At 39.6% G+C, this 12085-nt stretch overlaps 1 protein-coding gene across 1 annotated transcript; it reads right to left on the reverse strand.

Annotated features, from left to right (window-relative positions):
* Positions 1–844: 844 nt before the first annotated feature.
* Positions 845–4152, reverse strand: LOC104420550 (purple acid phosphatase 2). Its single transcript, XM_010032372.2, has 8 exons — positions 3988–4152; positions 3537–3737; positions 3330–3441; positions 2884–3113; positions 2207–2345; positions 1567–1787; positions 1128–1249; positions 845–1037 (listed from the first exon to the last, which is right to left on the reverse strand). Exons 1-8 carry the CDS (start codon positions 4042–4044, stop codon positions 845–847), a joined length of 1275 nt encoding a protein of 424 aa, XP_010030674.2. The 5' UTR covers positions 4045–4152.
* Between the last annotated feature and the right edge of the window lie 7933 nt (positions 4153–12085).

The following is a 12085-nucleotide window of genomic DNA, read 5'->3' on the forward strand; positions in this document are numbered from 1 at the left end:
ATTCCATACAATTATATTATCTAGTAATAAAATTCACTTGATATGATCAATTAATTAAATTTTCGATAAGACAATGGTATGCGCCGATCAAAATCCTCACGACACAATAAAGTAAAGATCGAGCACTCGCTGATAGACTCCGGACGAGGACTTGCACCAAACGAATGAAGTGGAATTGTCATTGACGATCGTGTGAATGCCTTGAGAGTCGACTGACCCATAACTCTCCAAGCCATCATCGGCGCTCGTAGTAGTCCCCGTCGGTTCTACTTTTTGCGAAAAATAAATAATTTAAAAAATATTTTTCTCCATTTGATATCTTCAATTTTAGTTTTCTTAATCTGAGGTTCTCAATTTGATCTGAAAGTATACACTCCTGCTAAGGACTACCTCACGTCTTTTTCGTTCAGTGAATCATCGGATATCTATTTACATGGCCCGTTCATTCAAAGGAATTTACCCTAAGAATTATTGCATGTTAAATTAAAATTTTTTATTATGATTGTGACCTGAAAAGTTTGTCCTCCCCATGTATCTTTTCAGATATGACAAAAACTCATGAACGCAACATGTTTTACCGAAATTTCTTGTAATTGTATTGAGAAATCAAAATTATAATTCATCCGCAAAAGTTTTACGGTCATGTTCATTAGGAACTTCAGCAAACAAGAATATGTAGTCTACCGAAATTCAAGAATGAATCTTTTATACCAAAAAAAAAAAAAATTCAGCTACAAAAACGTAGTGCAATAAACTTGAACAAGCCTAAATGCAGAACTTTCAATTGCTTGGAAATGCATCGAGGAAATCCGAAGAGAAAACTTGTCCTGTCCGATGATGGCCATCAAATGCTTGTGGAATCATTAGCCGGATGCCAGAATCTATTGAAGAACCACATTGAATCGGCTTCCACTGCATATCCATCTTGATTTCTGTGCCAATTATAATATGCGTGTGTTCGGTTCTTGATATCAAAAATCGCATGCCCAAAGCTGGCTTCACGGTAGGCCGAGTAATTTGGCTGGGGTTCGGTCATGCTGCATAACAAAAACAGATATTTACACGATCCAACGGCTACCCAGAAAAGTCATGAATCAGTTAGTATTTTGTGAGGTAATTCGTCTTACTTGGTGGCCAAACCTTCAAGATTGCCTCCATCACCAATTGTTATGTACACTGGAGCTGATAGATCATGAACAGGGACGCACAAGCCGTTCACAATGTTGTATTCAACGTTGGATACACGTTCCTGTGACATTCATCAATCAGCCAGGGAGTTCTTATGTTCAAACTAGACAAACAAACAAACAAACAGAATTTCTAATTTCCTGCTCATCCCCACAATAATTCGTACATGGAAAATATAAATTGTGTATTTTTATTTTGTTGGACAGAAATCTCTATCGCTGTCAGCGTGTTAATTTTGTCTCCTCAGAAAACATTGAAGTTGATAGTTTGATTGGACTAACTAATCAGAGTTGACTTTATGCATCTTCGTATGGCAAGGCTATAACCAAATAGAGCTGATAGTTTAGATAATAAGGAAAAGGAAACAGTTCGACTTACAGATCGTTCATAGGCATGGACGTGACCTGACAACACCACATCTACTTTGTATTTTACAAACCAGGGTTCGAACATCACTCTCATGGTTTCTCCTTCCATGTAGTGATAGTTGTTGCTATTGTACAACGGAGAGTGCAACATAACAATCAGCCATGGTGTCTCGGACCTGTTAACTTTCGGTAGCTCTTCTTCAAGCCATTTGTACTGGGGAGTATATTTACCTTAGAAGCGAACAGAGGCAAAAGGAAATAAGCAGAAGTGAGCCGCGACATTCAATAAATATTGGCATTCTGAGATGCATGCCTCTATTGTTCTTCTTGGTATAACCGTATCATAATTACTTCATATCAAAATGATGTTAAGGCGTAACAGACTTTCATTTCCATGACTAAATATTTGAGTTCATTGATGAATGTATGCTCCCACTTCTATGTGCAGTCTATTCTTGAAAGAATGGATCTGCTTTCATCCGTAGATATCAGAATAATATTGCATATTGATTCTTCATCTATTTGACCTTGCAGATAAATGAATGTTGTTATTGTGTCCAGTAAATTATCTCATAAACATGAGAGGTTCCGAAGAGTAGCATCTCATTCTCATCTATGTTGACAGGATAGTCAAGGATGTAAGATCATACCGTATGCAGAGTATGATGATAAGACTATGACGTAAGCCGAAGCTCTCTTGATCGAGTACCAAAACGGTGCAGTGCTGTTTGATGCTCTATAAGGAACGTGGTATCTGTTCGTAAAAGGCTTGAAGGGTTTATTTTCTCCCTGCAGAAAAAAATAGAACGAACCACATCATCAGTCGTGTCCTTTATATGAACTCATACATTCTGAAACTTCCATGATAAGAAGATGATGGTCTAGGTAATGAATGGGAAGTGGTGGTGATAGAATCAAAGGGTGAGGACTTCGTCCCCTGCATATTTCCCGTAACATCCTAACAACTGATATTGGAAAGAGTCCTATGTTTTATCGAAACTAGACTGCCTGACGGTCTAAGTTCTATCATCGTCTTGCCTTACATAAACCACAAGAATTGAATTTTTTACTTCCTTCAGTTGCCCAACTTGCCAATGAAGAGAAATAATGCAATGTGATGACATGGAACTTCGATAGGAGTTCTTAGCTACCAAAAGCAGCGAAGGATTGTTTGATCTAACAACCAGTATCAAAGCAAATTACCAATTGATCGGTTAGTAGAGAATTTATGCTGTAATGAATCATCGCAGAAATGAAGGGATTAAGGCTTGGTGACTCTGAATGTGAAATAGACATGTCCTGGGAGAAGTACAATGCTAGCACTCACAATTTCGGGAGCAAAGTCGAGTTCGTGATTTCCTGTTGTCCATATCCAGGGTTGATAAGCTACACTTCTTTCGACAAACCTTGCCCATGCATCCCACCTCGTGTTGTCGTGGTTGGGATAATTATCAGCGTACGACAAGTCTCCAACAAACAATACAGCCTGTCCTTTCTGGGGATTATTTTCGTAATGGATGAGTGTTCGGTTTGAATCATAACTCTGACCAAGATCACCTGCAATGCAATGTTCATCGGTATGCTAAGCATAGAAAGGAGTAGGACCCCAGATGCATGTAAAATAACTGCACAACTTAATTTGCTGCAACTTGCTAATGAACTTGATTATCAAAACCAAATTATTCTGCAAATTTTATGGTCTATAGACAGGAAGGGGCTTTGAAGTTTCCCTGAGTTAATGACTACGCATGCATGAACACATGATTTAATTACCTATGAGACCAAAAGTGTATGGAACATCAGGGCCAACCTCCGGAGGAGTCATGAACCAGAACTGTCGGACTGTATGTCCAATTCCAACCTCATAATAGTATTTGGTGTTGTACTGCCAGCAGACGAAACAAACATCAGCGACGTTTACCGAATTTTACACGCCAAGCACCAAAAAGTTAATATTTCAGGAGGAATTGAAAGCTTTACCATCAAATTGTTGAGGGTGCAATGGTGGATGTAACCAGAAGTGTAATTGTAGTACTTGTAACGATTAACTTTGCCCTTTTTAGTTTTCTTGTGCTCACTGTTTTCACTCCAGTAGCGCACTACACTGGACCCAGGTTCATCAGGAGTCACCCATGACACGATCACCCCTTTTCCCTCATGATCTCCTTGTGTTATGTGTACCTATAGACTCGCGCACCAACAAACCAAATCAGAAACCACAAAGAAAAGAACAAAATCAACAACAGTAACCTCTAACATTAATCACATCATATTCGAAACCGAATTAGCCGATTCAAGCTGGTCCTAGCGTGTCTCAACATGTTGATGTCAACCTCTTCACGAGTCAAAAAGGGTTTTAAAGCCAAAAGGAACAGAAAGAAAAGCTTGCGCTATACTTAGGCAAGAGCGGGAACACAAGCTAAGTTGAGACCTGTTGGGGTGCATTATAGCCAGGAGGCACTCGGAAAACATCGCTATCAATTGGCATGTCCACAGCTTTCTCCTCTTTGCGCACGAAGGTGCTGGTCTTCCCTCCATTGCACACGTCAGCCCCATTTAAAACCAGGACGAGCACAAGAACAGCCCCAACAACAGCTACCGAACAAGAAGAAGAAGATCCCAGAACAGCCATCTCGGTCTTATTCTGGGATACGAAGAGCACAAGAGCCTAAGCGCCACACTCCCCACGAAATCTCACGTCAATCGCACTACCCCTTTTATAGGTGAATGTAGTACCGAGAAACGCGCCCCATCAAAATAGAAAGGAGGAGGGATTTTGCATAGAACTCGGGGAATATCCACGGCACTATGCGCATATACACTATACAGGGTAAATGTTAACTCTTCCGAACGCTAAAATTAGAATGTCGCAGCTCCTCACATATGAAAAGAGGCTTAGCTTTTTTCGAGGGAATACTGAAATATCTGTCTATTTCTTTCTTTCCCTACTTGATGAGGATGCTCCTAGGTATGCAGTTGACGTTGAAACCATGGGGAGATTTCGTAACAATAACGACAGAAAAAGCGCATCATTTGCCTCTTCTTCGGACAAGGAGAAGGAAGGCCATAATGTTCTCGGACAATTGGGCGTCGCCACTACCAGTTTCTTTCGCGTGCAACTGGCTTGGACCATCGATAGATGAGGCAAAGAATTGGCCGCCGCCAAGTTCTGTAAAGAAATTGTAGGAAAGAAGTCGGCAGAAGACGACTTACCTCTTTCTGATGCGCAAACAACAATTTATCCCAGAACAAACGTTGAATTGCAGATGAATACAAACAAAAATACTTCATGTTGGTCTGAATGTAATCACGAGGAAAACATCTTATTTCCATAGCGTAAATGCCAATTGTTCTTATAAAGAAGAAATGGAACGCCTTCTTTTCCTTTTGATGGAAATAGGACAAGAAAATGAGAACTTTTTGTATGTTCTGCCTGTTAAAGCATATAAGTCAAAGTTGAAGATAAATGTTGCTGGTCAAGAGCTAAGCTCGGGTGGAAACTGTGAAAATGAAGTAAAGGAATTCAAGTTGAAGCCAAAGTTAGATATTGACATTCGGGAGTTAAGTTCTGGTGCAAACAGGGGAAGTAAAGCGAGGCAGACTGCTGATTTGGGAAATGCAGTAACAAATGTTGGTGCTAATGATTCAATCAAGGCTGGAAACGACAAATTCAACTCTACTTGTGAGGATAAAGAAAAGCAGAACAAAGAAAGCATGATTTACATCAACAACACGTGCTCATTAAATAACAGATATTCAGTTTTAAGTCAAAACTGAATACCTTCCTTGTTCTGTTATTTTCCCTTGTTCTGTTTTTGACTTCTGTTAATTCAGTTGAACAAGTTTGTTGTTCGCTCACATATAAATACTGAATTGTACGAAGAACTGATAGAAAATACACTTTGTAAATTCCTCTCTCTCTCTCTCTCTCTCTCTCTCTGTGAAAGACTGAAAACAGAAGCTCAAGAGCATTTGTTCGATTCATCATCATTGTCAACTCGTTTCTTCATCTTTTCTGTTTTTCTTTCCTGTTCTTGGCTTCTTCACACTGCCAACCCTTTTAACAGTTGTCTTTAGGTGACTCACACCATTTTAAATGGTGTCTTTCTATTGTAGCATATCAAGACGAAACATTTTCATCTAACCCCATCATGGATGTGCTAATTATGTACAACAGAAATAAAGAACAGCGAGAAATGACTGAAATTCGAAAAAGTGACGACGTGATTTGGTGGTGACATTATGGAATACGGGATTAGGACATGTTTCTCAATCAGTTAAAACCTCTCGTTATGCCAACGGGACAAATGTTTGCTTTACATGCATTAACTGCAGCATGTGTCTATGTTCTATTTCTCTACTCAGACAAGTAGCTTACGAGCTCCTCAATTTTTATTTAATGACAAGGTGAAGACTATATGATATTATTAAAAATTCCCTATATTAGTTCCTATGTGTGCTTTCATGTTTCTTATCAAATCCTATTATTTTATGCGCTTGAAATGTTGTACATACTCATCTTATCATCCAATATATATCGCAATTTTAAGTACTATTGTTCGTTTATTTAGTCAGAAGATGAACTTATGTAAATAAATTTTAAATCCACTTTAAATAAAAAGTCACGTAAACTTTAGCAGATAAATTCCTTACCCAAAAAAAATTTTCCTTAACCAAAAACTTTAGCAGATAAATTGTTTAATGTGAATTTTATATTTCAGTAAAAATTTTGTGAATAAATGTCAATACCATCATCTAGGGTAATATAATAAATACGATAATAGTTTCTACTTGGACAAGAGGCCTGCCAAATGTCGGGAAGGGAGACGAGCGACACGATGGAGAAGCGCCTGTCCCATTCCAATCCAGTCGGTGCACGGGATATCCGCCCGACGGACCAATTTTCTTTTATTAAAGTAAAGCCACCAACGGAAGCTCCCCTCAACATATTGTCACCACCATTTTCTTGTCAATCAGTATGAAATCATGTGAACCCACCTTTTAAATCCCCACTCAGCTATAATTACCAAATGCAAACCACGACAATTTCTCATCCGTGACCATTGTAACCCGGCCCTTAAAATGTTTTAAAGTGGCATAACCTTTTATACTTAAGACAGGTCTAACACGACCTTTTAAACGTTTTAGAAAAATGCAAAACTTTATATTTGTGGAATGATTTTGGAAACCGTTAAATCTTCTGTTAGAATTCGCCATCTGCAGTCCTACGTGGAGGGCGACGGGGATGACAATTTGTGACATGTAATCGTGCCGTGTCATAACTTGTGATTGATTAAAATAATTAAATAACTAATTTATTCAATGCTGAGTATGACGAGAAGACAATGATATATGCCGAAGCTCTCTTTATCAAGTACCAAAAAGGCGCGGTGCTGTTTGATGCTCTATAAGGGACGTGGTATCTGAGCGTAAAGGGCTTGAAGGGTTTATTTTTGCCCTGCAGAAGAAAAGAATGTACAAACTTTCAAAATGTCGAATAATGAAGAAAAGGAAGATCCACTGCATTCTGTATAATGATGATGCACTTCGAACTAGTCACTAATTTTCAATCTAACTTAATCACATTGATATATTGCTTCCACTCTCTATTAAGAAAGTATGCACGACAACAGTAACTCCTCAGTCCTAACGGTATAAACCAACCCCAGAGGAAGTTATGATTGCTTGTTAGGTATCTTAGAAAGAGATTATTCCATGATGATTCAGAATCGATGAGCAAACAAATCAAGAAGAGATTTCTAATTCCACTGATTACGCTTGAGCCCATTTTTGCTTATAAACAGACATCCCAGATAATCACATTGATACAAGATGAACACACAAGTCATAAGCCAGTATCAAGCTAAGTATCGAGTTACAAATACGCAAGAAAGTCGCGATCACTACCCTTTTTGCATGACTAGAAAAGACAATAGTCCATTACATATATACACCTAAAATACTCGACATGCTTCTTTTGTTTTATATAATAAATTATCTTATTTAGTGATAAAAATTCACGTGACACGAACATTTGTTTAAATTTTATGCATATTGACGGAAATCTTCACAAGACAACAAAAACCGAGCATTCGCTGGTAGACTGTGGACGAGGACTTATGATCATCCACGACCAGCCACGAGGAGTCTTGGCACCAAATGAATGGAGTAGAGTTGTCAATGACAATCGTGTGAGTGCCTTGAGAGTTGACCGACCGAAAACTCTCCAAGCCGTCATCAGTGCTCGGAGTAGTCCCCAACTTTCCACTCGGGTCCGCCGTCGATTGAAAACTGATTAAATTGCTGCGGCGGTATTATCACATACGCAGGTTCGTGCAATATTCGGCCGACAGTTAAGAAGGCAGACTCTAACGCTGCCTAAAGCATGGAGACAATGGCATTCCTTAATGCTCCGTTCGTTTCGTGAAAAATAACTTTCAATAAAATATTTTCCGAAATTTCCGATGTTCGGGTGGGCAGAAAATACACTGTCAAAGAAAACATTTTCGATTAACGGAAAAATCCCCTCTTGACATTATGGAAAATGATTTCCTCTTTTGAAAGGAAATCATTTTCCCGGCCTCTTGCGCTATCTCTCGCGTTGCTTTTTCCTTCCTCATTTCTAAACTCTCTCACAAAATCTTAGGGTTTTTGATCTCCTCCTCCTCCTTCGACGCCGAAGATGGGCGAAGCATCCCTCATTCTCCGCCCTCCCCGGCTGCTCCTGCCCGCCTGCTCCGGCCGGGGCGCCGCCGCCGCCGCCGCCGCGCTCCGCTTCCCCGGCGGCTCGAAGCCGCTTGGGAGGATCCAGCTCAAGAGGGAGCACCGCGGCGGCACCAGGAGGCTCGCGGGGAGCTCGCCGTCCAGGCCGCTCGTCGTGCGGTGCGAGACTTCCGATGGACGGGTGATTGCCCCCAATTCCTTTCCTTGGGATTTCTTTTAGCACTCCACGTGCTTGCTCGTGTGTTCGTTCGTTGCTCTGTTTTGGGGATTTGGTTATGCTTGTTTGGGGTGATGCGATGAGGTCACGGATCTAGCGGCGGAGCTTGCAGCTCGTTGGATCTAGTGGCAGAGCTCGGGTTCCCGATCCAAGCGAGCTCAAGCTCTATCGCCAAATCCAGCGAGCTCGGGTGAGATCGGCCAAGCCTCGAGCTCGCCGGATCTGGCCACGGGGTCTTGGTCGGCCACCGGGCAACCGGCCATCGTCGGCGGGAAGGAGGTGGCGGCAGCGAAGGAGGAGGAAGAAGGAGGAGGAAGGAGGCGACGGCGGAGGAAGGAGGAGGAAGAAGGAGGAAAAGAAATAATACATAATAAATAATAAATAATAAAAATTTCGATTTTTAAAATATAAATAATTAAAAAATCATTTTAAAAAAAATATAAATAAATAAAATAATTTTTTTGGTCAATTAAAAATATTAAAATTCAATTTTTATAATTTTTCCCAAACAATTAAATGAGCTAACGAATGGTAAAAATATTTTTCACTCAAATTTTAGATTTTGGCCGAACACCAAAAAATAAAGTCATTTTCCTGGAAAATGACTTCCGAAAATATTTTCCGAAACATGATATTTTTCGCGAAACGAACGGACCTATCTTTTCTAAAATTAGAAAAAGAAAGTGGTCCGCAATTTATGCTACTTTAAACAATCCACGAAAATTCTTACATGAAAATAGAATACGCGGTAAATTGAATCTGAGTCGGTGAACATGATGGGATCGAATTCATTTTATTCGTACATGTATTAGCGGTCCTTTTTCATACCTAAAAATCAGAATTGGCCGTACGTGTCCAGACCCGACTGTATAGTGATACTTTGTATCAGGCTGCAATCGTGTAGATGGATTAAAAAGAAGCTGGCCGCCAAAGCTGGTGTCGCTTCACTACATGCTTCAAACGAAAGTGGCGGAAAAGTGACAAGCTCTAATTAAGCAAAACCCAAAAGAAGCTATTATTCACCTTTAATCTTTTATAGAGTAGTGTCGAATGTAAACAAAAGTGTAGTTGCAGTACTTGCATTAAGTGAGGAAAAAAGTACCAAAAAAGTTTTAAATGTGTTGCATTATTATAAGTTCAGTTTTAAATCTTTTAATTGATCCAATTTAATTTTAAATATTTTCGCATTAGTACCAACTCAATCCATCGGCCAATTTAGGCTGAAAATCACTAATGTGAAAATGTTGTTTTACATGGCACAAAGTGTTCACATGGACATTTTTAAATAATTTTTTAGAATTTTTTTCTTTCCCTTCTCTATCTACCAATGATCAGAGAGAGCTATTGCCTCACCTAGCTAAGGGTCGACCTCACTTGCCACAAGCCAAGGTCGGCCTTGCTAGGCCGCACCAAGGCGAGGGCGAGCGCCAAGGAGATCCCCTCACTAGATATGGCGAGGCCTCACCTAGTTTCGCGATGGGAGGATGCATTGTTGAAGTAGAAGTACATGCCCTCTTCAATGTTCTCACTCTCGTCGTCCATGAGCTCGACTTTCACAAAATCAAACCTCGATCAGTCATTGTATCTTCTCTTACAACAGCTCCCATAATCGAAATCTGTGTCGATCTCTAATTTGTATCGCTTTAATGATGAACTCCTTCCGACGTCTTTCCAATTCACGGAGTTTGATCTCGCATATTGGAGCTCGATTTTGTGTGGAACTAAAGAGATGTCTAATGAGCCTAATAACATCCCAGCACCTCCCACTTTGACCCTTGCTCAAGCAAGGGTCATCCTTGCCAAATCTAGCGAAAGGGCCTTGTGTCGTTGGCCATCAACAAAAAGAGAGGGAAAGAAAAAGGAAAAAAAAAAGGGAATTGAAAAAATTATTTTAAAAAAGAAGAAGAGAGAAATGATTGTGGGACGGTCTTTAATGTATTGTAAAATTAACAGTTAATTATGGATCACAAAAAATCAAATAAAAAATAATTATTAATTGTTGTAGGACTCATTTTTTCAAGAATTTGTGGCTCACAATAAATTATTATTCTCGCAGTACTCAAGGACTGTTATACTAGCAAAGTCCATAAAAAAATGTCCATATTAGCATCAGCAATGCCACATAGGACTACCCGTATCTAAAGCAATTCCTGATCTAAATTGGTCGATAAATTAAATTGATATTAATGTAAAAGGGTTTTTGAGCCAATTAAAAAGTTCATAATTAAATTGGTGTCAATGCAATATGTTTAAGAGTTTTTATGGTACTTTTTCGTGACAACAGTGTCCCCCGATTGCTCCTCCTTTTGGGTTTTTTCGCTCCAGTACTGCGCACAATTGGAGACGGGTTCATCAGGGTCATCCATGACAGAATCACTGCCTTGCCGACACGATCTCCTTGCGTTATGTGAACCTGAAACACATTGCTCGAGGCGAGGTTTAATAACCGATCCTGCAGAACGCGAACCAATTTTCTTTTGTAAAGAGGAAAAGCAGAAAATTGAAACCACCTGTTGCGGCGCAATATATCCGGGAGGTGCAGCAAAGACATCACTGTCGAAAGGCATATCTAGAGATGGCCAATCTTTCCTAACAAAAGGACTCGCGGTTCCTCCATCGCAGAACACAGCCAGGACATATTCAAGAACAAGCACGAACGAGTGCGGACCCATCACTTCTCAGCCTGTGATTTTTAATTAGCTCTCGGTCAAGACTCAAGTGCTCTCATTTATGTGGTAGGTTCACCTCGATTTTGGGGGAATATTCTGACCTTCCCAGGAATTTCAGGGATTATTTAGCTCACCTGAATTTGATCGCTCAGAATCCGGATCGCATGCAAGCAGTGAACTTAACAGGAAATAATTTTTTTTTTTATTGGATCAATCCAAATTTTTCACGTCTTCAATTTGATCTGAAATTACAGGCTCCTGCTCAAATTACCTCACTTGTTTTTGGTTCAATGAATCATCAGATATCTGTTTTTACTGTCTAGGAAAGCATGTCTTTGTCCATTAGAAGGACTTTACTCTAAGAATTATTACATGTTAATCCAGAAAATTGCATTATGATTATGTCCAGAAAAGTATGTCATTCACGTGTATCCTTTTAGATATGACAGCACTCATCACCGCAACATAGGAATTGTGTAGAGAAATCAAAATTTTTATTTATCGTGGCAAGTCTTATAGACATGTTTATTAGGAATTTCAGCAATCAAAATATGTATATATCGAAATTCCAATATGAATATTTCGTTCAAAAGAAAAGAAAGCAACTCTAATACTAAAACATAGTACAATAAACTCAAACAAGCCCAATTGCCGAACTTTTATTTGCTTGCGAATGTATTAAGGAAATTCAAAGAGAACTTTTCCTGTCCTATGACAATCGTTAAATGCTTGTCGAATCGTCAACTGGATGCCAGAATCTATTAAAGAACCATAGAGAATCAGCTTCCACTGCATATCCATCCTCATTTCTGTGCCAACTATAATAGCATGCGTTCGGTTCTTAATATCGAATATCGCATGGCCAAAGCTGGCTTCGCGGTAGGCTGAGTATTTTGGTTGGGGCTCTGTCATTCTGCGTA

Source organism: Eucalyptus grandis, chromosome 9 (assembly GCF_016545825.1).
Source record: "Eucalyptus grandis isolate ANBG69807.140 chromosome 9, ASM1654582v1, whole genome shotgun sequence".
Classification (NCBI taxonomy): domain Eukaryota; kingdom Viridiplantae; phylum Streptophyta; class Magnoliopsida; order Myrtales; family Myrtaceae; genus Eucalyptus; species Eucalyptus grandis.

Excerpts from the sequence above, each read along its gene's own strand:
- LOC104420550 (XM_010032372.2), bottom strand. The coding sequence starts at position 4,044 with ATGCCAATTGATAGCGATGTTTTCCGAGTGCCTCCTGGCTATAATGCA. Across the intron at positions 3,114-3,329 it reads ATACACTTTTGGTCTCATAG|GTGATCTTGGTCAGAGTTAT; the intron begins GTAATTAAATCA and ends ATTGCATTGCAG. Across the intron at positions 2,346-2,883 it reads TCGACTTTGCTCCCGAAATT|GGAGAAAATAAACCCTTCAA; the intron begins GTGAGTGCTAGC and ends TTTTTTCTGCAG.